Source organism: Pseudophryne corroboree, chromosome 2 (genome assembly GCF_028390025.1).
Source record: "Pseudophryne corroboree isolate aPseCor3 chromosome 2, aPseCor3.hap2, whole genome shotgun sequence".
Taxonomy (NCBI): Eukaryota; Metazoa; Chordata; class Amphibia; order Anura; family Myobatrachidae; genus Pseudophryne; species Pseudophryne corroboree.
The window spans coordinates 1028220907-1028248616 of NC_086445.1; the positions used below are offsets into that span (position 1 = coordinate 1028220907).

The 27710-nt window shown below is 46.7% G+C and overlaps 1 protein-coding gene across 1 annotated transcript in view; it reads left to right on the forward strand.

Annotated features, from left to right (window-relative positions):
* The window catches only part of ARHGAP31 (Rho GTPase activating protein 31), a 207781-nt gene that overhangs the window by 101695 nt on the left and 78376 nt on the right, over positions 1-27710 (forward strand). The window contains exon 3 of the mRNA XM_063956769.1: positions 1461-1605. Coding sequence (XP_063812839.1) covers positions 1461-1605 — 145 coding nt within the window. The remainder of the gene's footprint in view (positions 1-1460; positions 1606-27710) is intronic.

The following is a 27710-nucleotide window of genomic DNA, read 5'->3' on the forward strand; positions in this document are numbered from 1 at the left end:
GAGCTTTGGTATAATCCCCATGGTCCTTACGGAGTCCCAGCATCCACTAGGACGTCAGAGAAAATAAGATTTTACTTACCGATAAATCTATTTCTCGTAGTCCGTAGTGGATGCTGGGCGCCCATCCCAAGTGCGGATTGTCTGCAATACTTGTACATAGTTATTGTTAACTAAATCGGGTTATTGTTGTTGTTAGCCATCTTTTCAGAGGCTCCTTCGTTGTTATCATACTGTTAACTGGGTTCAGATCACAAGTTGTACGGTGTGATTGGTGTGGCTGGTATGAGTCTTACCCGGGATTCAATATCCTTCCTTATTATGTACGCTCGTCCGGGCACAGTATCCTAACTGAGGCTTGGAGGAGGGTCATAGGGGGAGGAGCCAGTGCACACCACCTGATCCTAAAGCTTTTATTCTTGTGCCCTGTCTCCTGCGGAGCCGCTATTCCCCATGGTCCTTACGGAGTCCCAGCATCCACTACGGACTACGAGAAATAGATTTATCGGTAAGTAAAATCTTATTTTTTTGTACCGCTCAGCTGCACATGCGATCGCACACTTGCGAAGCTAAAATACACTCCTCTATGGGGGGTGACTATCTGATCGCAGCGCTGCAAAAAACTGCTAGCGAGCGATCAGGTCTGAATTACCCCCTTAGTTGGAGATCTGGACACATGTAAGGTGACATTTACGCAGAAATTAAGAAGAATTCTAAATGTATCACCAACTTTCTGTCACCACGGTAACTAGATTATATACAATAATCTCATTCATGTGAACTGTGCTTCACCGCATGGGGTGGATCAGGAGGTGAATCTGTACCAAATAAAAATGATCTCCTTGTCCAGTGTTTTTTAAACATATGATGCCTAATAAACAGCTATGTAATAATAATAATAATAATAATAATAATATACATGTATTGTACTTCACAGGAAATCAAAGCTGACATCTAAGTTCCTACTGTGGCCACATTACTTATCCCAAATCTCGCCTGTAAATTTCAGAAATACTTTTTATTTTTGCTTTAAATTGAGCTCCGGCCTTTCCGGTTGTTGTGGAACTACAAGCCCCAGCATGCCTGGCAGCCCAATAATCTAGAGGTAGTTTCACAATAACTGCACAGTCACAGAGAGTTCTGTTGAGCATTTTAAGGTGCTCTTGAACTTGAAGAGCCATGAGTTGCATGCTGGGACCTGTAGTCCTATAGCCCAACAAAGGATGAAGTTCCAGAGGTTGCATGCTGGGACTAGTAGTTCCTTGGTCCCACGACAGAAGAAAGGCCACAGGCTGCATGCTGAGACCTGTAGTTCCATAGTCCCACGACAGATGCTATTGCTGATAGTGCTGGAGACCGCGCTGTCACGTCCCTATGTATTGTCAGTGGCCACACCTAGCAGCTGGGCACCAGGCCTATACCCCCCTCTCACCCCTGTTGTGTCTCTGTCTGTGTTATTGCAGGCAGGAGTTTGGCTCAGATCAATGTCCAGACCTGACGAGAGAAGTTTACCTCCAGGACATTCACTGCGTGGGGTCCCTGTGCAAACTCTACTTCCGGGAGCTCCCGAACCCCCTGCTCACCTACCAGCTCTACACCAAGTTCACAGTAAGACCCTCTCCCCTCCCTACAACGCTCCTCTGGCTGATTTGTTATGAAAAGGATTCCACTTGTGTCCTTTGTAGTTGCTGCAGTCTCTGTGCCTGGGCGGGAAACCGGATCTTCAACAATATTTAGGAATCGCATTCAAATATTTCCCAAATTCCGCATTTGTTTTCTTTCCACTGTCTCTTTGTCAGCGCTGCATTAACCTGTTATATGCCAATATGCAAGATGTGTATCCGTATCTGTCTGCTTCATATCACTGCCTGGATGCACCCGATAATGGGGGTAATTCCAAGTTGATCGCAGCAGGAATTTTGTTAGCAGTTGGGCAAAACCATGTGCACTGCAGGGGAGGCAGATATAACATGTGCAGAGAGAGTTAGATTTGGGTGGGTTATTTTATTTCTGTGCAGGGTAAATACTGGCTGCTTTATTTTTACACTGCAATTTAGATTGCAGATTGAACACACCACACCCAAATCTAACTCTCTCTGCACATGTTACATCTGCCTCCCCTGCAGTGCACATGGTTTTGCCCAATTGCTAACAAAAATCCTGCTGCGATCAACTTGGAATTACCCCCAATATAAACATCTGGGAAGAGAGCACGGAAGGAAAATAAAGCAATGTAACTAGTAAAAGCTGCAGGAGGGTTCTTATATACTTTGAATTCAGTTGTATTGAAGATGACAGTGACGTCCCACGAGCTGATGTGCAGTCTGCAGGGGAACTACTGTGGCCATCATGGGGCGCGCAGGAGCCGGAGCCCAGCGACGTCCGGTCACTCTCATGACTGGCAAATTATGTAATTGCCACGTTCCACCCCTGTGGTCAGCACACTACGTGTTCTGTGTAGGAGGTTTGGGTTACAGCATCCATAGGTTCCAGTACTGGGAGATACATTCAGATGGAGCCTCGCTCATCTAGCCTTCTCTGCTGCACCTAGGTGCACCGAGGCTTATTAGCATAAGCCTTTCATCTATACAATACAGAGAGAACAATACAGCAGGGGATTAAGTCATTACAGCAGGGGATTAAGGGGATAATTCCAAGTTGATCGCAGCAGGAATTTTGTTAGCAGTTGGGCAAAACCATGTGCAGTGCAGGGGAGGCAGATATATGTGCAGAGAGAGAGAGATTTGGGTGTGGTGTGTTCAATCTGCAATCTAATTTGCAGTGTAAAAATAAAGCAGCCAGTATTTACCCTGCACAGAAACAATATAACCCACCCAAATCTATCTCTCTGCACATGTTATATCTGCCTCCCCTGCAGTGCACATGGTTTTGCCCAACTGTTAACAAAATTCCTGCTGCGATCAACTTGGAATTACCCCCTAAGTCCGACTGCCCTGGCTCAGTGAATCCGATTAAAGGGATAGATGAGCAGGGCTCCATCTGTATATGGACAGACAGAACCTTGGACATACTTTCCTTAGAAGTGACCATTACAGTCAGTAGCTGATTGAATTATCACCCGTTTAGCTGGACCTTTTTCACTAGTATGTCGATACTTTACTGTCCACGTCGACATTTCATATTGACACTGATGAAATGTTGACATGATTAGAATGCCGCCAAAAGGTCCCTAGTGGTCTATTGGTGACTTACCTGGTGCAGAGGCTAAAGCGGTGCCTTCCAGGTGTAGCGGTGGTGTCACGGTGACTTCCTCCAGATCCTGCAGCGCTTCCGGCGGTGAGTATCGCTAACCCTAGCCCTCCGGTCCCTGCAGTATGTAGACATATCACATGTTCACATTCTGCAGATGCCGACACACCCATCCTAAAAGTCGACTACGTCCCAATGAAAACGTGTACATTATAAAGAAGAATCCGCCCCCTTCTGTAAGTTATTGCAGATGTTAAACGTTCTCTTTCCTGTATGAAAGCACAAAGGGCTCCACAGTTTCATCTAGCATGCTTATAATGTACAGTAGGCAGATATACACTATCCCGTGTATAATTTACAGTGCAAGATACACTATCCCCTATAAAAGTGTTTTCTTTACATTCCCTACAGAGATCTGTATTTATAGCTCTGGCATTTAAAGCTACATCTCACGCCGAGCCCCCCCCCGCCGGATCTTCTCTTCTTCTTCTTCTTCAGTCCACAGACCAAACAGTCAGAGCAGCGCTTAATGAGTTACAGATCCTGATCCTCTGCTGCCCTAGAACCTACTGTGGAGCGTACAGACCGTTCCCGTCTGCCAAACAGGCCAGCTAGACAGTAATATTCCCAATTGACCTATGGCTCTTTGGGCCCGATTCTGAGTTGGATGTATCCGCAGAAACAGACGCACCTCGCAATTCTCCGCCAGTTGCGCATGCATCTAAACTGACAAATGTGGTCTGCGCATGCGTCGTGCGATGCTGCCGCTGTAGCTCCGTCTGGGACGCATCTCAAGTGAGCCGAGCCTAACGAGAACTGGGCTTTCCTGGGCAGCAGCTAATTAGCAACTACAGATGGGTCCACAGTTATCTTGACTAGTTTTCTGCGCCTAGTCACAACATGATTTATTAGCATAAACCCTTCATCTATTGTTCTCAGATGCAATACAATACAGAGAACAATACAGCAGGGGATTAAGTCATTACAGCAGGGGATTAAGTCCGACTGGCCAGTCACAGGTAATCCTATTAAAGGTCAAGATAAATGTGGACCCATCTGTATCTAACTGTAGCATCTTATAGGAGCGGCGGGAGGGTATAGTCGGTCTTCCAGGCTTCTCCGAGGCGTCTGGATGCAGGTAGGACGCCTGCATCAGACAGATGTTTTACTCCCAGCAATGGGGGTGTAAGTGCTTACAGCAGTGGTCCCCAAACTTTCTTGAATCACGGCGTCCTAGAGTATCAGCATTTTTTCCACGGCACCCCTAGGATAAAAGTTTTTCATTGATAAAGTTGTTAAAAAAAATATTACATTTAGTAAATTGTGTTTATCTGTCATCCTTTGGGTCAGTTATGCGGTGGGACACAGTTTTGCTTTTAATTGTCCACAAGTTTTATGATTGGCAGTCACTAGCACTAGTTTTGCCCATAAATGATTTGATTTGGTCCTGGTCTACCAACCCGAGGCACCCCTGCCATTAACATCAGTCCCTGCCCCAGTGGAGCTTGCAATCTATATTCCCTATCACACCAGTATTTTTTTTTAATTGCGAGAGGAAACTGGAGTACCCGGCGGAAACCCACGCAACCACAGCGAGAACATACAAACTCCCCACAGTTAGGGACATGGTGGGAATTGAACCCATGACCTCTGTTACAGGCTGTGTTTGAAAAATTACTGTTAGGAGCTGATTGGCTGGTACTTTATCTCTCTCCAAAGCTTAGTACATAGGGGGTTATTCCGAGTTGTTCGCTCGCTAGCAGTTTTTAGCAGCAGTGCAAACGCTATGCCGCCGCCCACTGGGAGTGTATTTTAGCTTAGCAGAAGTGCGAACGAAAGGATCGCAGAGCGGCTACAAAATAATTTTGTGCAGTTTCAGAGTAGCTTCAGACCTATTCAGCGCTTGCGATCACTTCAGACTGTTCAGTTCCTGTTTTGACGTCACAAACACGCCCTGCGTTCGCCCAGCCACGCCTGCGTTTTTCCTGGCACGCCTGCGTTTTTTTCGATCACTCCCTGAAAACGGTCAGTTGACACCCAGAAACGCCCACTTCCTGTCAATCACTCTGCGGCCAGCAGTGCGACGGAAAAGCTTCGCTAGACCCTGTGTGAAACTACATCGTTCGTTGTAATAGTACGTCGCGCGTGCGCATTGCGCCGCATATGCATGCGCAGAAGTGCCATTTTTTTGCATCATCGCTGCGCAGCGAACATTTTCAGCTAGCGGTCAACTCGGAATGACCCCCATTATGACCCCAAAGTACGTACAACTAAAATAATTATACAGAATTTCTTTTAGAAAAAAAGAATAAGGCTAATTACGTAGAGAAGTGATTATTACTCATCCGATGAGTGAACGGAACCGGCATCAGATTGTGTTCTTCGCCAGCTGCTCTGCGGATCTTTCGCTGATCCCTGTAACAGAGATTCAGGGATTATTTCCTCTCGTCAGCCAGGATCTGGAAAACGTTGCAGTAATTTAGACTCGGATTTGACGGTTCTGAAGATCATAACGTGGACTTTAATGATACAGTGATAATGATCTGTGTCACTGAGAGATTACTCTGCAGTGGGAAGTTTTCAGATCAGAACAAGAAGCTGCAGTCTTTGGGGTATATTCAATTGAAGTCGGAAACTGCTGTCTTGTCGGAAAGATGGCAGTTTCCGACTATTTTAGGTCGGAAAGGGTTCCAAACTACTCAATGGAGCCCTAATTTTTCCAACAAGTTGGGAAATCCGACTTTTCGGAAAGCACATGGATCGGCGGAATAGCCGCCGATCCACATGCTTCTGTCGGAAAAATTTGTCAGGTTTTGGCCCTGTTTCCGACAATGTCATTCGGACTTTAAAAACTGTTGGAGTGACATTGTCGAGAACGGCCAAATCCGGTCGGATTTTGCCGTTCATTGAATAGTGCTTTGTCGGATCCTTTCTGACAATGCATGTGGGAAAGGATCCGACTTCAATTGAATATACCCTTTTATATCTGCAAGGGATGGAAAACTCGCAAAGAGTGACCCTACACTGTACGCGCTATACTGTCCGGCAAATGTAGGGACCACTGTGATTACAGGGGGCATAAGACTTTAGGAAATAAGCAAACGAAGGGCCAGTCAGTTTAGTTTTTGATGACCCCATCCCCTTATTTCCAATATGCCAGGGATTAGCGCTGTTCAGGAGAACTCTTCAGGATTGTCTTCAATGAGAAAAGTGGCGCTGGGCGGTTTTATTTCTTATTGGTTATGAAAATATAAAACGCACGGATGAAATATACACCCCCTGATTACACCGTCCTCTGCTAACTGGTGGCTCCCCAAACCTAACCCTCTTACAAGCAACGTGGCCACCGGTCACTGTTGTGTGGTTTGATGGTACAGTAAGTGGATTTGTGCCGTTAGACTGTTATATACCAGCGTATAACTGGGATAGAAAGGGGAAAGGGGCAGATGTGTCTCCTCTAATGTTTACACTTGACATTCAGAACATTCCTGCTTTCTCCCTCTGCCTTTTCCATCTTGGCCTGGAGTCTGTGCCAGCTTGGCACAAGACCACGTATCTGTCTCTGGTTCCACGGTCCAAGATACACTCATAAATAATATAGTCATTAGTGCTTAACGACCTCACACGCTGCAGTGAAGTAAAAAATTATCTATTCGCACAAGTAATCCTACGGCTGCTCCGGATACTCCGGCGACACGCAGAACAAAGTGACACTATTATGTCCGTACAAATGGACGTGACAGCGAAGGGGAGAAAAGAATAACCCTCTCACTGCCAGGGGTTTGTGCCAAATTTACAGGAGGCCCCACCCCTTTCAGCTGTTTCGCACTGCGCCAGTTTTTTATTTGCATTTTTTTACTCTACCCAAGGAGATTTTGGGCCTGGTTCTGAGTTGGGAATAAAGCAACAAACAGCTAGTATCTGTGCATATGGGTAACTCCTTGCTGCACTGCAGGCCAGGCAGATGTAACATGTGCAGAGAGAGTTATATTTGGGAGGGGCGTGTCCTAGCTGATATCTAAATTGCACTGCAGATGGGGCAGATGTAACATGTGCAGAGAGAGTTAGATTTGGGAGTGGCGTGTCCTAGCTAATATATAAATTGAAGTGTAAGAAGAAAGCTGTCTAACATCTGTGTTCTATATGCAAAAGCAGACAGTATTTACCCTGCATGTAAAAATAAATAAATGTATTTGCTTCTCTTACAATATAACATGGATGCACCGAGAGGGGCTGTTTAGCACGACTGAAGCCACAGTGTATGAGGACAGACCTGTAACAGCCAATAACGTGACATAATACAACCAATCACACACATATCAGCTGTCAGGTGAATGCTGAGCCTGCCTTCCGTCAGGAATTTGTAGCGCAGAGTTACAGTACTATGGGGTGATCATCAGTAGATTTACAGGACGCCTATTTTGGAAACACAGCACTTTGTCTCAGAGTCCCCAGCATATCAGTTAGTTCTTGTCGGTGAAATAAGATTACAGGGAACAGAATTTGCTACATCGAAAACTTAGATTGTCTTGGAATCCAGGCCACAGGGGCCCTCTCTGTACACTGCCTGGTATATTGTACACTGGCCATTTTATTCTATTGCTAGAACTACAGTATACAGATAGAGCCTCAGTCAACTATGCTGTCTATGGAGTTAGTCTCAATCATGGAGTCGCAGCGTGACTGGGCGTAAGGCGGCATGCCTAGTCGTAGGGAAGCTCACAGAGCTTAGCATGGCGTTTGGCGTTACCAGTGAGTGTAATACCTGCGATCATCCACCAGATGTCGCTTTTTAAAATCACCATTGCGCATGCGTGTGGTCTCCATTGAAATACACTATAGCGCAATAACTACTTTACTATATACTGTATGGGTAATGCTGTAGGAGCGTCTCATTACGCTATTTCAAATACACTGCGGAAATGAGGTCCTGTAGACAAACCAATAAATAAAAATAGTGTATACAGACGAAAACAAACGTGTTAATGCTATGGTCCATTGGCGCTAGGGCTATGTGAGCGTCCAAGTCCCGTAGCCAATACAGCATAAGCAAAACCAATGGGAAGGGATCACTGCTTACATTTACACATAAGCTGTACATGGACGTTTGCTATTCCTACTTGCACATACTGTACCAGTGTGACTGGCTACTGTAATAGGGTCCAAATGTCCCACCATCATTCCTCCATATAAAGATGTTTTAAAAGAATATGTAACTACAATTTATTACCCCATGTATCGTGATACGGGTAATTTAGAGCTAATTCCTGCGTGGAAAGGAAGGGGGGGAGCTCCTGCATAAAGTACAGCATCTGATGTTATGTAGCTTAGAGATTCATAGCGGGAACCTACAGATGTGCCAGTTATTTCTCTATGCAGCTGATATATTATTATTATGTGACATTTATTGTATCCTTATCAGTCAGTGGTGACTGTGCAGTGACCTGCAGATTGTATATTTACTATTTATTATAAATATTATTGTTGTCATGTTACTTCTGACTTACAGAAAACTGTGTTCAGTAGATTAAAAAGGTGTTTGTTTAGTGTTGCCAATTTTTGTTACTCTATTGTCTTAGGGGGGGGGGGCTATTCAACAAGGCACGCAGTGTACCGAAAATCGCAATCCACCAATTTTCAGTACACTGCGCATGCGCCGCCCACGCCTGATACGTGCGCACGCAAAGCGTAATTGAGAGGATGCGATCGCACTTTGATTGACAGTGGCGGGTATTGCGGGGGCGGTATTTTGAGTGCGGTGCGAGGAAAACGTGGGCAGGTTGGCGGCATTTTCGGGGCAGCTGCGTGACGTCACACGCAGCCGCTCCGATGTATAAAATGGCGTTGGCGCTCCTGCATACGCAGCCTAGCTGCGGCTGCAGGGGGCATCCCTAATTTCTGCGCGAGCGATGCGCGAGCAATTGTTTGGCGATCGCAACTCTGGGCCCGCCAATTAGCGTGCAGGGTGGCCTTGCCCCGCGCTGAGCGGCCCCCAACATGCGACAGAAGGGATCGCAGATTCTGCTGAATAGCGTCACAGGTGATATCAGTGCACCGCACAACTTCCTCTGTACATGTAGGGAAGTCATTGTCAGTACCCCTTCTTACTGTGGGGTACATGGTAGGGAAATCTCACCTGGTTTTTGGGAAGCAAGCAAAAACAAGTGAGTCTCCTGCCCTGATAACCTGCGTATTATTAGCATTGGAACCCCATGGGTGATACGGGTGGTATTCATGTGACCGACGGTCGGGAGACCGACGGTCACATGACCTCCTCCAGCATCCCGACCCCCACTATCCCGATGGTCGGCATGCCGACCAACAGGGACTATTTCCACTCGTGGGTGTCCACGACACCCATAGAGTGGGAATAGAACCCGTGGGAGCCCGCAGCACGGCGAGCGCAGCGAGCCCGCAAGGGGCTTGCTGCACTCGCCCCTCCCCGCGTCGGTATGCTGCCGGGATCCCGGCGTCGGTAAGTTGACCGGCGGTCAGGAGACCGGCGGTCAGCCATACTACACCCGGTGATACACCTGCTCCTGTATGTAGGGAACAGTATTATCTCTCTTGTTTGTCATGTTAGCTCTTTATTTGTTCTCTGTGCTGGGTGTAATTCTCAGTAACTGCTCTTATTCTGTACATATGGGTAACCGCACAGTGGGGGTAATTCTGAGTTGATCACAGCAGCAAGTTTGTTAGCAATTGGGCAAAACCATGTGCACTGCAGGTGGGGCAGATGTAACATGTGCAGAGAGAGTTAGATGTGGGTGGGGTATATTGTTTCTGTGCAGGGTAAATACTGGCTGCTTTATTTTTACACTGCAATTTAGATTTCAGTTTGAATACACCCCTCCCAAATCTAACTCTCTCTGCACATGTTATATCTGCCTCCCCTGCAGTGCACATGGTTTTGCCCAACTGTTAACAAATTTGCTGCTGCGATCAACTCAGAATTAGGACCAGTATGACTTCCCATCTTCTCTATCCTGGGTACAATTCTCCATTTCGTTACTTATTTTGCACAATTTATAAATGTAACAGTCAGACTGATCTCCCCCTCTTACAGTGTTCCAAAATTTGCTACATTATTTCCAAAGACTTCTTCAGTCCTCTATATCTGGCAATTCTATCCAATATTCTCCTTAAAGGGAGACTGCCAGTCTATAGTTAGGCCCCTGCAGAGCTTATAGACAACAGCTGCGGCTGAGCCAGAAGCATCCAGGTCTTTGTTTCCTCTCTCTGCAGAGTTTTCAGATCAGATGTACCAATCAGAAGGCTGGGATAAGTTTCTAATGGGCCTATTTATTAAACTTCTCTCCTGAAAACAATGCATGGACTGATGGTTTTAGTGTCACTGCTTCAGACGTGTACTTATACCTCTAGCCTTAATATGCCATGTGATGCAAGACGCCTGGCGCAAGTGAGCCTTCAGGTCCCGTGCGGCTCTGCATAAGTAACAACATGATGCGACTAGGACGCACCAGGAGACTGTGCTGATTAATATGATATGTGACACTTGTATATCCGTGTGTGACTGAGTCTGTATACAAAGCACAATGGAATTCGTTGTGAAAAAAGGTGAGGATGCTGCATTGTGGCACTTTGTGTACAGACTCAGAGGGGGAAATTTACTAAGCTCCCGATTTTGACCGAGATGCCGTTTTTTCATCAAAGTGTCATCTCGGTAATTTACTAAGCACTAATCACGGCAGTGATGAGGGCATTCGTAATTTTTTGCAAGTTCAGGTAAAAAATTACGAATGAATACACCATCGGTCAAAACGCGGCTGTTTAAGTATGAATCTCGGTCATTTACTAAGAAGTGCAAAGCAAAAAACAAACAAACACTGCCGTGAAAAATTACAACTCGTAAAAAAGTGCTAAAAAAAAACAGACCTTTTTTTTTTATTCGTGATTGGATAGGCATGCACGGATCCATGAGATCCGTGCATGTATATCAGTGGGAAGGGGTGGGAAAGTGCTTATTTGTTCAAAAAAAATTGCGTGGGGTCCCCCCTCCTAAGTATAACCAGCCTCGGGCTCTTTGAGCCGATCCTGGTTGCAAAAATATGGGGAAAAAAATGACAGGGGTTCCCCCATATTTAAGCAACCAGCATCGGGCTCTGCGCCTGGTCCTGGTCCCAAAAATACGGGGGACAAAAAGAGTAGGGGTCCCCCGTATTTTTAAAACCAGCACCGGGCTCCACTAGCTGGACAGATAATGCCACAGCCGGGGGTCACTTTTATATAGTGCCCTGCGGCCGTGGCATCAAAAATCCAACTAGTCACTCCTGGCCGGGGTACCCTGGGGGAGTGGGGACCCCTTCAATCAAGGGGTCCCCCCCCCCCAGCCACCCAAGGGCCAGGGGTGAAGCCCGAGGCTGTCCCCCCCCATCCAATGGGCTGCGGATGGGGAGGCTGATAGCCTTTGTTGTAAAAGAAAAGATATTGTTTTTAGTAGCAGTACTACAAGGCCCAGCAAGCCTCCCCCGCATGCTGGTACTTGGAGAACCACAAGTACCAGCATGCGGCGGAAAAACGGGCCCGCTGGTACCTGTAGTACTACTACTAAAAAAATACCCAAAAAAAGACAAGACACACACACCGTGAAAGTATAATTTTATTACATACATACACACATACATACATACTTACCTTAAGTTCCCACGCAGGTCGGTCCTCTTCTCCAGTAGAATCCAAGGGGTACCTGTTGAAGAAATTATACTCACGAGATCCAGGGGTCCAGGCTCCTCGGGAAATCCAGGGGTAATCCACGTACTTGCATAAAATAAGAAAACGGAAAGCCGAGCCACGAACTGAAAGGGGCCCCATGTTTTCACATGGGACTCCTTTCCACGAATGCCAGAAACCCACTCTGACTGATGTCTAAGTGGGTTTCTTCAGCCAATCAGGGAGTGCCACGTTGTAGCACTCTCCTGATCGGCTGTGTGCTCCTGTCCTCACTGACAGGCAGCACACGGCAGTGTTACAATGTAGCGCCTATGCGCTACATTGTAACCAATGATGGGAACTTTCTGCCCTGCGGTTGACCTAAAGTGACGTCACCGCTGAGCAGAAAGTTCCCATCATTGGTTACAATGTAGCGCATAGGCGCTACATTGTAACACTGCCGTGTGCTGCCTGTCAGTGAGGACAGGACCACACAGCTGATCAGGAGAGTGCTACAACGTGGCGCTCCCTGATTGGCTGAAGAAACCCACTTAGACAGAAGTCAAAGTGGGTTTCTGGCATTCGTGGAAAGGTGACCCATGTGCAAACATGGGTCCCCTTTCAGTTCGTGGTCGGGACACCGTTTTGTTTTTTTTGTCAAGTACGTGGATTACCCCTGGATTTCCCGAGGAGCCTGGACCCCTGGATCTCGTGAGTATAATTTCTTCAACAGGTACCCCTTGGATTCTACTGGAGAAGAGGACCGACCTGCGTGGGAACTTAAGGTAAGTATGTATGTATGTGTGTATGTATGTAATAAAATTATACTTTCACGGTGTGTGTGTCTTGTCTTTTTTTGGGTATTTTTTTAGTAGTAGTACTACAGGTACCAGCGGGCCCGTTTTTCCGCCGCATGCTGGTACTTGTGGTTCTCCAAGTACCAGCATGCGGGGGAGGCTTGCTGGGCCTTGTAGTACTGCTACTAAAAACAATATCTTTTCTTTTACAACAAAGGCTATCAGCCTCCCCATCCGCAGCCCATTGGATGGGGGGGGACAGCCTCGGGCTTCACCCCTGGCCCTTGGGTGGCTGGGGGGGGGACCCCTTGATTGAAGGGGTCCCCACTCCCCCAGGGTACCCCGGCCAGGAGTGACTAGTTGGATTTTTGATGCCACGGCCGCAGGGCACTATATAAAAGTGACCCCCGGCTGTGGCATTATCTGTCCAGCTAGTGGAGCCCGGTGCTGGTTTTAAAAATACGGGGGACCCCTACTCTTTTTGTCCCCCGTATTTTTGGGACCAGGCGCAGAGCCCGATGCTGGTTGCTTAAATATGGGGGAACCCCTGTCATTTTTCCCCCCATATTTTTGCAACCAGGATCGGCTCAAAGAGCCCGAGGCTGGTTATGCTTAGGAGGGGGGACCCCACGCATTTTTTTTAATGATTTTACAGTGTTTAATTTAATTTAAAAAAAAAAAAAAACCCCAGCACGGATCACACAGATCCGGCCGAGATTGATTGTAAAAAAAGTCGGCAGTGTTTTGCTAATCACTGCCGTAAAAATAGGTAAAAAACCACGAATGACATCGACATCGGAACAAAAGAAAAACCCGAATACGACAGCTTAGTAAATCCATCGTAATCAATTCAAAAAGTTGCAATTTTACACTGTCGATGTCATTCGTGATTGAACTTGGACATGATTCTGGAAAATACGAATCTTAGTAAATGTACCCCAGAGACTCAGTCGCACGCAGATATACAAGTGCCACATATCATATTAATCTGCACAGTCTCCTGGTGCGTCCTATAGTAGATATATTGCATTGCCACAATACTTAGGCAAATCTTCATGTAAATAGAAGCAAAAAAAGACTCCCGGCGCTAGCATAGTCGCACGGGATCTGGCGTTCCAAGATGCACAATAATACATAGAAACATAGAATTTTATGGCAGATAAGAACCACTTGGCCCATCTAGTCTGCTCTAATGATGATAATAACATACCCTTCAACATGACCCATTCATTTAGATACAAAGGGGGAGATATACCCTTGGAGAGAGATATAGTGGAAAGTTGTTACAGGCTATTGCCCTCATTTATCAATGAGTGATACATTTCACTGTGAGTGATAAATTGCACCAGCCAATCAGTTCCTAACTTCTATGTCACAGACTGTGTACTTGAAAAATGACAGTTAGGAGCGGATTGGCTGGTGAAATTTATCACTCACAGGAAAGTGTATCACTCATTGATAAATAAGGGCACCTGTTTGAAAAATAACTGTTAGGAGGTAATTGGTTGGTAGTTTATCTTTCTCTACTTTATCAGGAACAGAGGATTTTGATGGTCATTCCGAGTTGATCGCTCGCTAGCTGTTTTTAGCAGCCGTGCAAACGCTATGCCGCCGACCACTGGGAGTGTATTTTAGCTTAGCAGAAGTGCGAACGAAAGGATGGCAGAGAGACTACAAAATAATATTGTGCAGTTTCAGAGTAGCTCAATACCTACTCAGCGCTTGTGATCACTTCAGACTGTTCAGTTCCTGTTTTGACGTCACAAATACGCCCTGTGTTCGCCCAGCCACGCCTGCGTTTTTCCTGGCACGCCTGCATTTTTCCGCACACTCCCTGAAAACGGTTGACACCCAGAAACGCCCTCCTCCTGTCAATCACTCTGTGGCCAGCAGTGCGACTGAAAAGCTTCGCTAGACCTTGTGTGAAACTACATCGTTCGTTGTAATAGTACGTTGCGCGTGCGCATTGCGCCGCATATGTCGGGACTGTCTCGCTGTCCCCCCTGCCGGTCGCAATGTCCTGCGGGCGTGGGGGGGGGGGGGTGGAGGCAGTTGGGATAGGCTTTGATCACCTGCAAAGCAGCCAGTGGTCACTGAGTAGATGCTGGGAGCAGGGGGCTGTTCAGCTGCTCGGAGAGTGCTGGGCATGCCCCCAAAATGGCGAAGACGGGTCCGTGATGCTCGGCTACGCCCACTTGGCCAAGGACACACCCCTCCCGACCCAAGCCACACCCCCTTTTCGGGTCAGATACGGCTTTGCCCCGCAGGAGCCCCTCTTCCTCCCTCTTCTTTGGGTATGTAATGTATGAGGTCACATCTGTATATAACAGCTGAGCTGAATGTAGGAGAAATCACAGATAAGTAATGTCACTGCTGTCCCCGTTGATTTCAGTGGGAATCGGCGGCCTTGTCACATTTCTCAAGCTCTGAGTTTATCTATCGCAGTTACATTTCCCAGATACATTATATACCTTCCATCCAACATAATCCAAGCCCAAGCCAGGACACGGGGACGTGACTACCACACGCTGGGGGGCGTGGATGCCCCTTAGTTTACATGTTCGCTACCCCAGTGAGAGTACTAAGTGCGTCTGTAGTGCTAGATTCCCCTAATCCCCTCATCTCCTTCTAGAAGTCCCCTCACATATCACCAACTTCGGGAGCACCTGCTGTGCCTGCATATTTTCGGCTCATACACTAATGGGGCTCCTTCCCTACGTTGCTACACATTAATTCTCTGGGGCAGATACACTAAGCCTTGGAAAGTGATAAAGTAGATAGAGAGATAAAGTACCAACCAATCAGCTTCTATGTGTCATTTTGCAAACACAGCCTGTAACATGGCAGCTAGGAGCTGATTGGCCGGTACTTTATCTCTCTTCACTGTACCTCTTTCCAAGGCTTAGTACATATGTGAGCTAGAGGACAGACCTTGCAGGGAATAACTGTGGCAGCTCGCACCCTACTTTCAGCGGCTCCTGTTTGCAGAGAACCTATAGTCTGTATTAGCAGTAAAATTACCCTGCTGCAATATAACTGCATCCTTTTTATTCCTTCTACTCCTCCATTAATAAAGCTCTGACACCACAGCAGCTCCGACCGGAGCGTAGGTCAGCGCGTTTCATGTCTGTGTTACTCTGCGAGATCCTCGAGAGGGAAACTTGGCAGCTTAGAGCACATCTAACACATTCCCGGCCACGCAGGACCCCTCCGTCACGGCTCCCAGGACACTTTCCTTCTGCAGAAAACACCAGAATCTTAATAGAGGCTAAGAAAACAATTGTTCTGATATTATATCGCCAGGAAAATAAACATGCTGCAAATGCGTTTTGGCCTTGTTCCCCCTTGGCTGGCCGAGACCTGCTTTCATTTCAAGTGAGGAGTATCACAGGACCTCAGTGATAAAATAATATTCATATATATTATATAGTTATATAGGTAAATGTTTCTATACCATAATATACTGTGTGAAAATTAATTAGCTATCTCATTGCATGCTATTGTCCTCCGTTATCCCCAGTGTTAATTTTGACAAGGATTTTCAATTTAGTTTTAGTCTTAGTCACTTATTTAAATTGTAGTTGGTTTAAAGTCACATTTTAGTCTCTTTTTTTTTTCTTTCTTTTAGTCAAGATTTAGTCAGTAGATCAGTTTTCATTTTAGTCTAGTTTTAGTCATAACATTTACCGTTTAATGATACTGTAATGGATTTTGCTGAAGAACATTTCTCTAAAATTCCCTTGAGAAGTTAGTGTCTAGTAATCTAAGCTCAGTAGGCTGAGAAAGTGTTACCTACTGAATCTGACATACCATTATACTCTCATATATACAAATGAATGCCTTAACTTTGTTAGAGCAAAGAAGTGCACAATCCTATTTCCTTCACAGTATGTCATATTTATTTTATGCAGATATCTAGAACACATAATTGTTCTTTAAACATTTAAAAACCTACTCCCAGTGTTAATTTTGACAAGGATTTTAAATGTAGTTTTAGGGGGATATCCAATTTGCCCCGGTAATTTACTGAGGCTAATTGTCCCGCTGGGGACTATCCTATTAGCCCTGATAAGCCAGCCCAAGCGGTGGCTTATCGGGGGTTACCTGTTTCAAGTGAAAACGGGGCTGTTTCTCACTGAACCTGTGTGTTTTCGGGAGAAAGGGCATTTTCTTTTACAGGCGATCTAATAGGATAGCCAGTAAAAGAAAATTTGGTGAAACATCAGGAAAAATCGCGAAAAACTTCTGTTTTTCGCGCCTGATGTTTTTCGTGGGTAATAGGATACCCCCCTTAGTCTTTGTTGCTTTTTTTTGCTTTGTTTCAGTCAAGATTTAGTCAGTGATCTCAGTTTTAATTTTAGTCTAATTTTAGTCTTGAAATAAACTGTAGTCGACTAATACTTTTTGTCAAAATTTTCGATAAAATTAACACTGGTTATCCGTTAGCTGAGATTTCTTACAGTTTCCTTTATTTGGCCAACAGATAGGGAATCTGATGTACATAGACGAAAAAGATTCCCCCATTGGCCAATATTGCATATTTTAAATTGCCCACGCAGCGTAATTGTACTGGGGGAACGTCACTGCATCTGGTTTACTACTTTGATAAAAGTGATCAGTAAGTAATATAGGGGGTCATTCCGACCTGATCTCACACTGCCGTTTTTCGCAGCGCAGCGATTAGGTCACTACTGCGTATGTACTGCAATGCGCAGGCGCGACGTACGGGTACAAAGCGGATCATTGCTGTGCGACGGATTTAACTAAGAATCCATTCGCACAGCCGATCGCAAGGAGATTGACAGGAAGAGGGCGTTTGTGGGTGGCAACTGACCGTTTTCTGGGAGTGGTTGGAAAAACGCAGGCGTGTCCAAGCATTTGCAGGGCGGGTATCTGATGTCAATTCCGGGACCGGACAGGCTGATGTGATCGCAGCGGCTGAGTAAGTTCTGAGCTACTCAGAAACTGCACAAACTGTTTTTGTACCGCTCGGCTACACATGCGATCGCACACTTGCACAGCAAATATACACTCCGCACTGGGCGGCGACTATGCGTTTGCACGGCTGCAAAAAGTAGCTAGCGAGCGATCAACTCGGAGTGACCCCCATAGTGGCAGATGCTTTAACTGAAAGGATAAGATAGGATCTTCCAAGTGGCGTTTACTATCAAATTCTAAAATTACCCCCAACCTTTGTGCCCCAAGGAGCAGTTGCACCCAATCCAACGGTGCTTGTCCCATTGACACTTGTGACAGTAATACTCACAATGTGCAGCTATATAAATACATACTAATAATAATATATGTTAAAAGTGAAACTTGTTAAAACTTTCCACAGCGGAGAAGTCTTGTTACTTGCATGTGATACTTCATACCCTGCTGCCGGCCTGGGAGACATCAAATATATGAAAAGAGCTCTTGATAGTTCTCTGAGGAGTGTGAAATGTGCTGCGTAAGCAGAAAGTGAAGGCCAAGTGATTCGGATTACACCAAACCCGTTAGATAAAAGCAGAAGGAGATTTATTACAGTACTTTTGTATTGACCCAGAAGAACCTCTGCTTTTATCTTGTTAAATGAAAAAATGTACGTTGCTTATAGAGAAATAGAATACACTGCGCATAATCTGGAGGACGCGTCTTTGTGGTTTAGCGTGGAACTCTTATTCAAATGCAATCTAACCGCAGCAGCCTAATGGTAATGAGTTTGCAATAGAGAGTTATTTCAGCAGGAAATAGAAGACGTTACAGTGTGACTATCGTTATAAACAAACTGAGATTCTGTTCTGCACTGAACACTGCAATAGAAACACAATGTACTGAGACAGCGGACGTCTCTCACTCTTTAATGCCCATGGCTAAATGTGCGCTACACGCAACATGCACATAGGTGGTCATTCCGACCCGTTCGCATGCAGCGGTTCTTCGCTGAGGTGCGAACGGGTCAGAACTATGCATGCGCAGCGGGCGCAATGCGTGCACGCGTCGTTGCTCGCCGGGCAGCGGCTAGAACAAAAAATAAAGTGATCGCTAGCGCGATCGCAAGTTGATTGACAGCGGGGAGGCGTTCCAGGACGTCTACTCACCGTTTTCCGGGCGTCGAGATCCGAACGCAGGCGTGTCCAGGCGTTTGGAGTGCAGATGTCTGACGACAATTCCGGGACCTTCGTCGCTGGATCCGTCGCACAGGGTAAGTAGGTCTGACCCTGGTCTTGTTTTATAGGAAACTTTTTTAGCATAGCAGGGCTGCACAAGCGATCGCCCTGCTATGCTAAAGTACACTCCCCCATAGGCGGCGTCAGGTTGATCGCATGAGCAGCAAAAAGTTACTACGTGCGATCAACTCGGAATGACCACCATACTGCGTTGCATTTATCCAATGTGTGCAGAGTTTAAGTTAGCCTGTGCTACTGTATAAACACAGCCTAGGATCCAACATATGCAGTGCGCCAAACGTTATAGCTCCAGAACCTGTACTATAAACACAGCCCAGGGTCCAACAGATGCAGTGCGCCAATCCTCATAGCTCCAGAGCCTGTACTATAAACACAGCCCATGGTCCAACACATGCAGTGCGCCAATCCTCATAGCTCCAGAGCCTGTACTATAAGCACAGCCCAGGGTCCAATAGATGCAGTGCACCAATCCTCATAGCTGCAGACCTTTACTATGAGCACAGCCCAGGGTCCAAAAGATGCAGTGCACCAATCCTTGTAGCTGCAGACCTTTACTATAAGCACAGCCCAGGGTCCAACAGATGCAGTGCACCAATGCTCATAGTTCTGGACCTGTACTATAAACACAGCCCAGGGTGCAACATATGCAGTGCACCAATCCTCATAGCTCCGGACCTGTACTATAAACACAGCCCAGGGTCCAACAGATGCAGTGCACCAATCCTCATAGCTGCAGAGCCTGTACTATAAACACAGCCCAGGGTCCAACAGATGCAGTGCACCAATCCTCATAGCTCCAGAGCCTGTACTATAAACACAGCCCAGGGTCCAACAGATGCAGTGCACCAATCCTCATAGCTCCGGACCTGTACTATAAACACAGCCCAGGGTCCAACAGATGCAGTGCACCAATCCTCATAGCTCCAGAGCCTGTACTATAAACACAGTCCAGGGTCCAACAGATGCAGTGCACCAATCCTCATAGCTCCAGACCTGTACTATAAACACAGCCCAGGGTCCAACAGATGTAGTGCACCAATCCTCATAGCTGCAGACCTTTACTATAAACACAGCCCAGGGTCCAACAGATGCAGTGCACCAATCCTCATAGCTGCAGACCTTTACTATAAACACAGCCCAGGGTCCAACAGATGCAGTGCACCAATCCTCATAGCTCCAGACCTGTACTATAAACACAGCCCAGGGTCCAACAGATGCAGTGCACCAATCCTCATAGCTCCAGAGCCTGTACTATAAGCACAGCCCAGGGTCCAACAGATGCAGTGCACCAATCCTCATAGCTCCAGACCTGTACTATAAACACAGCCCAGGGTCCAACAGATGCAGTGCACCAATCCTCATAGCTGCAGACCTTTACTATAAACACAGCCCAGGGTCCAACAGATGCAGTGCACCAATCCTCATAGCTCCAGACCTGTACTATAGACACAGCCCAGGGTCCAACAGATGCAGTGAACCAATCCTCATAGCTCCAGACCTGTACTATAAACACAGCCCAGGGTCCAACAGATGCAGTGCACCAATCCTCATAGCTGCAGACCTTTACTATAAGCACAGCCCAGGGTCCAACAGATGCAGTGCACCAATCCTCATAGCTCCAGACCTGTACTATAAGCACAGCCCAGGGTCCAACAGATGCAGTGCACCAATCCTCATAGCTGCAGACCTTTACTATAAACACAGCCCAGGGTCCAACAGATGCAGTGCACCAATCCTCATAGCTCCAGACCTGTACTATAAACACAGCCCAGGGTCCAACAGATGCAGTGCACCAATCCTCATAGCTCCAGACCTGTACTATAAACACAGCCCAGGGTCCAACAGATGCAGTGCACCAATCCTCATAGCTGCAGACCTTTACTATAAGCACAGCCCAGGGTCCAACAGATGCAGTGCACCAATCCTCATAACTCCAGACCTGTACTATAAACACAGCCCAGGGTCCAACAGATGCAGTGCACCAATCCTCATAGCTCCAGAGCCTGTACTATAAGCACAGCCCAGGGTCCAACAGATGCAGTGCACCAATCCTCATAGCTCCAGACCTGTACTATAAACACAGCCCAGGGTCCAACAGATGCAGTGCACCAATCCTCATAGCTGCAGACCTTTACTATAAGCACAGCCCAGGGTCCAACAGATGCAGTGCACCAATCCTCAAAGCTCCAGACCTGTACTATAAACACAGCCCAGGGTCCAACACATGCAGTGCACCAATCCTCATAGCTCCAGACCTGTACTATAAACACAGCCCAGGGTCCAACAGATGCAGTGCACCAATCCTCATAGCTCCAGACCTGTACTATAAACACAGCCCAGGGTACAACAGATGCAGTGCACCAATCCTCATAGCTGCAGACCTTTACTATAAGCACAGCCCAGGGTCCAACACATGCAGTGCACCAATCCTCATAGCTCCAGACCTCTACTATAAACACAGCCCAGGGTCCAACAGATGCAGTGCACCAATCCTCATAGCTGCAGACCTTTACTATAAGCACAGCCCAGGGTCCAACACATGCAGTGCACCAATCCTCATAGCTCCGGACCTGTACTATAAACACAGCCCAGGGTCCAACAGATGCAGTGCACCAATCCTCATAGCTGCAGACCTTTACTATAAGCACAGCCCAGGGTCCAACACATGCAGTGCACCAATCCTCATAGCTCCAGCTCCATCATTACAGCCTCTGAATCATTAGCCAGACATCATTAGGCATCATACCTCCACACCCGCTGCTCTAACTATATTCATTAGAAATCCATGGTATCAGGTATGTGTAACTGTATCCTTATTTCTCCTTGCACTGGTTTTCAGTTCACCAGACGTATCTACTCTTACATGTAGGGTCTGGTTAAGAGTTGGGAGCAATTCAAAAAAAGCTTCAATTTACTCCTGGAACAAATCATGTTACATTGCAGGGGGGGCAAATGCATTATGTTTTTTTGCATGCCGGTTAAATACTGGCTGCTTCTGCATGTAGCCCACACATGCCGGCCAGCTTTATTTTTACACTGCAGTTTAGAATAATGCTAGGACAGGACCCTCTGAACTGTAAATCTCTCTGCACATTTCACATCTGACCCACCTGCTGCGCAGCATGATTTGATCAAGGTGCAAATTGCTCCTTTGTTTGATTACCAGGCCTGACATTGGGGAAGGGAGCGGGAGGGATGGACGTTCCCCAGCCTGATGACATCCCTTCTCCTACTCTGGATACAGAGACAAGGTTTCTTGTACAAGGCCAAGGTCACTGGTTGCTGACATTGGGAATGAATCCAGGTCCCCCGCTGTTAATCAGTGCAGAGCAATCAGTCTTAAACAGGGGGCGATGATGTCAGTAGAATAGGACAGTGCATGATATACTATGATCAGCCAAGTGCTGCCCCCTACAGTCCACAATATCATGATACTTTCACATATCTCCTGGTTGGTCATTGCCAATTTCTTGGTTTGTCTGTTAGGCTGCGTTTATACCACAATAGGACCCTGATACCTAAATGAAAACCACTCTCCCTGTATTCCTGTAAAACAAATGTACAATTCATTCTATTCTTTCATATTTTTTTAAATCTTGTTTATAGCACATTTATTGCTGCATTGTGGAGAGATACATAACAATAGGGACCAGGAACTTACAATATAAATATATAAATACTACTGTTTATTGGGCGATATATAAAGCAGCTGAATATATATATATATATATATATATATACCAAACGAAATCAGGTGGCACTCACAGACTTGTAACTGGATGAAAACAAACTTCACCCCGTGAAGATTTTTAATGAAAACAACCTCAGACACGTCCCCGAAACGTTACCGGTTGTTTTCATTAAAAATCTTCATGGGGTGAAGTTTGTTTTCATCCAGTTACAAGTCTGTGAGTGCCACCTGATTTCGTTTGGTACATGTTGGTGGACTGGCATGTCCACAAGGAAGGGCACCACAGCCAGTTAATTTGGAGGAGTGCCGGGGCAGTCTTTGTATATATATATATATATATATATATATATAAAATTGATAAATATATATATAAATATATTTATAAACGGTACATAGTTTTGCAGTCTACATGGTAAGATAAATCTGTGAGATTTTGACTATATAGTCAAAATCTTATGAAAAGTTAGTGCATATCTCATGGTGCTAGGCAGCTTGCGATACAGATTCGATCCCGATGCGCGCTCCCGTGGGGTAAGGCTAGATAGACTGTGCAGGCAAGTCAATCTTGACTATCTAGTGTACAATCTAGTATAAAGTATAGTCAAAATTGGCACTTAGTCAAAATCGTATATAGACAAAATCTCAAGCACAGATAGTCAAAATCTGTACAATCTGTGCTATCTGGGCTCTGGGGGAGTTCAAGGGAAATTGCATAGTCAAAATCAGACATAGCAGGGATCTCACCGTGTGTACGCACCCTTACAGACACGCTGGCTTACATATCCATGCACTACTGCATAAAAACAGAGGTGGTCTAATATTATGACCTTTATTGAGAACTTTCACCATATTTAGTTTTTCAGTGCTTCTTGATACTTTATTAAATAACGCTTGCATGCATAAAATACATGCTGTTCATGGAAAAGATATTTAAATATTGAAACCCATATATATATATATATATATATGTTACACATAGTTCTATGTCATCCTCCTGTAGAGAATATAAACAGATTTCTGGAGCCGTGTCTGCCATCTGTTTGCCAGCTCCCTGTCATACATTCCGTCCTTTCCAGACTCGTCCACACCCTGCCTCGGTGATGTAACAAATATCCGCGGCCCCTGGGCTGCACTGCCTAGACTTTCTTCTCTTTGGGACATAAACAATTATGTAGAAGAGAAGTGAAATAATGGCCTCTGTACTGTGAACCCTGCAAGTAGCTCCATTATAGAAACCAGGAAAAAGCCTCAAAAAAATGAATATATCTATTTTTTTTAATACGTTCATTCCTTAATATCAGCACTTGGCAATCACACTGGGATAATAGTCTTAGAGGCACTTTAACAAGCAGAGTATGTTGTTCAGTTCTTCATCCTAGCAGCTGACTCATCGGCTCTCCGCAATGTCTTATTTAATGGCCATATGGGCTTCATAGATGTACAAAGCGTTCTAGCAGCCCCTTAAGTGAACAGCAATGCCATTTAAATCATAAACCTTGTAAGTGGTCAGAGCGGGACCCAAGGAATAATGTAAACAGGATTTCGGAGCCCCTGTCCTTGCGGGAATAAATTATGCATCCTGCTGATGTCATCGGGTTCTGCAATGCGATTCTTGGTGCTAATATCACACCCAGGTCGCATTGCAAATGCGATTAATAGTAAATGGACCCTCTTGGTGAGGCTCTTTCTATATATAGGCCCCCGATATCCCCCGTGCAGGGAAGACCTGAGTTTTGCCAGTTAGTGAGAAAGCCTGAGGCCCTGGGAGCATTCAGTAACAGAAGGGCCGGCTGCCAGTGGCTGTGAGATGCAGAGGGTGTAATGCTGGAACTGCGGCAGACGGCGTTATCTCCGGAGTGTGCACTCATCACACAGACTGCTATTCACGTATTGTGATGATAATCTGCTATTAGCACCATACCTCTGATTACATCGCTTCTCCCGAGTCTTTTGTAGCTGTTCCAGGATGGAAGGTTTTATCGGAACACCGTACCCTGCAAGCTCGTTACGGGAATAGTCTCAGATACCCAATCCATTACCGGGCAGAGACAAAGCCATGAAATGTTCCAGATTCTGCCAGAATGTTCTGCAGATATCATGTACAGAGGAGATCAGACATTTCCATATTTATAACAATAATACGCCCACCAGCAAACAGCGGTGCCCCGGCTGGCAGAACTCCAAATCTCACAACATATGAAAATCTGGAATATGCAGAGTGAGGAGCATAGAGTGCAGCTGAATGGATGGGTAACGCCAGCTCCCGCTCATGGTAGTGCCAGTATACTGCCGCTGGCACGCTAACCTAGGCAGGTGTCTGTATACTGCCACTGGCACGCTAACCTAGGCAGGTGTCTGTATACTGATGCTGGCATGGTAACCTAGGCAGGCGACTGTATACTGCCACTGGCACACTAACCTAGGCAGGTGTCTGTATACTGACGCTGGCATGCTAACGTTGGCAGGCGTCTGTATACTGCCGCTGGCACACTAACCTAGGCAGGTGTCTGTATACTGCCGCTGGCATGCTAACATAGGCAGGTGTCTGTATACTGCCGCTGGCACACTAACCTAGGCAGGTGTCTGTATACTGCCGCTGGTACGCTAACCTAGGCAGGTGTCTGTATACTGCCGCTGGCACACTAACCTAGGCAGGCGTCTGTATACTGCCGCTGGCACGCTAACATAGGCAGGTGTCTGTATACTGCCGCTGGCATGCTAATGTTGGCAGGCGTCTGTATACTGCTTCTGGCACACTAACCTAGGCAGGTGTCTGTATACTGCCGCTGGCATGCTAACATAGGCAGGTGTCTGTATACTGCCGCTGGCATGGTAACCTAGGCAGGCGTCTGTATACTGCCGCTGGCACGCTAACATAGGCAGGTGTCTGTATACTGCCGCTGGCACACTAACCTAGGCAGGTGTCTGTATACTGCCGCTGGCACGCTAACATAGGCAGGTGTCTGTATACTGCCGCTGGCACACTAACCTAGGCAGGTGTCTGTATACTGCCGCTGGTACGCTAACCTAGGCAGGTGTCTGTATACTGCCGCTGGCACACTAACCTAGGCAGGCGTCTGTATACTGCCGCTGGCACGCTAACATAGGCAGGTGTCTGTATACTGCCGCTGGCATGCTAATGTTGGCAGGCGTCTGTATACTGCTTCTGGCACACTAACCTAGGCAGGCGTCTGTATACTGCCGCTGGCATGCTAACATAGGCAGGTGTCTGTATACTGGCGCTGGCACGCTAACCTAGGCAGGTGTCTGTATACTGCCGCTGGCACGCTAACCTAGGCAGGTGTCTGTATACTGCCGCTGGCATGCTAACATAGGCAGGTGTCTGTATACTGACACTGGCACACTAACATAGGCAGGTGTCTGTATACTGCCGCTGCCATGCTAACATAAGCAGGTGTCTGTATACTGATGCTGGCACGCTAACATAGGCAGGTGTCTGTATACTGCCGTTGGCATGCTAACCTAGGCAGGTGTCTGTATACTGCCGCTGGCACACTAACATAGGCAGGTGTCTGTATACTGACGCTGGCATGCTAACATAGGCAGGTGTCTGTATACTGCCGCTGGCACGCTAACATAGGCAGGTGTCTGTATACTGACGCTGGCACGCTAACATAGGCAGGTGTCTGTATACTGCCGTTGGCACGCTAACATAGGCAGGTGTCTGTATACTGCCGCTGGCACGCTAACATAGGCAGGTGTCTGTATACTGCCGCTGGCACGCTAACATAGGCAGGTGTCTGTATACTGCCGCTGGTACGCTAACCTAGGCAGGTGTCTGTATACTGCCGCTGGCACGCTAACCTAGGCAGGTGTCTGTATACTGCCGCTGGCACGCTAACATAGGCAGGTGTCTGTATACTGCCGCTGGCACGCTAACATAGGCAGGTGTCTGTATACTGCCGCTGGCACGCTAACCTAGGCAGGTGTCTGTATACTGCCGCTGGCACGCTAACATAGGCAGGTGTCTGTATACTGATGCTGGCACGCTAACCTAGGCAGGCATCTGTATACTGATGCTGTCACGCTAACCTAGGCAGGCGTCTGTATACTGCCGCTGGTACGCTAACCTAGGCAGGTGTCTGTATACCGCCGCTGGCACGCTAACCAAGGCAGGCGTCTGTATACTGCCGCTGGCACACTAACCTAGGCAGGTGTCTGTATACTGCCGCTGGCATGCTAACATAGGCAGCCATCTGTATACTGCCGCTGGCACACTACTGAAATCGCCACACATCCCCAGGGGTTAAAAATTTAATCGGATTCATAACTATTGTAAATAAAAGGAACCATGGTAACTTTCCTAGCAAAAAACGGTCCTTTAATAGATTAAACAATAACCTGCAGTACCACATGTGACAGCAAGGGGCAGATTGTCACATCAGCGAATCAATATGTCTGCATATTCAATCTCTGTCTATCTGAGTATACACTGCTAGTGAAAAGCCCGTCAAAATGACGGACACTTGGGCGGTCGCTGCTCACAGCATGGCCTGTGCTGGATGTGGGAGGGGCGAGCACAGGACCCCGCCTCTTTGTCAGCATGCAGTATTTCTACAGCAGCTGGGCCGTTTATCTGCCTCCTCATCACCTGCATCATCTGCAGACCCAGCACCGACCCTTCCTCCTCCCGTTCACCGCGCTGCTTACCCCAAACAGGGTCCCACCCCTACCTGCCGGACTGATTCACCTTCTCCCCCTGTTGGTAAGTGTCCACACGAGTCCCCGATGCCTCCGCTCTGAGCGCTGAGGGACCGTCTGGTGGTTCCTGTATTCGTTTCCTGGTTACTGCTGCTACTTGTTCCCGAGTCCCGGGATGGCAAGTAACTTGGGGCTTCAGCACAGTATATGGAGGAGGGGGTGCAGAGTAATGCTGGTAGCACCATTAACAGAATTATTCAACCAGTCATTAGCTACAGGAGTAATTTGAGAGGACTGGAAAAGAGTGAACGTAGTCCCACTGCACAAAAGTGGAAGCAAGGAAGAGGCAAATAACTACAGACCAGTGAGTCTTACATCAGTAGTAGGGAAATTGAAAGAGTTGTAGATTATCTCAATTCCAGTCATTTACAGTATCCCAAACAGCATGGATTCACTGGGGGGGGGGGATTGTTGGGGCGACCCAACTTAGGTCGACACTCTTTAGGTCGA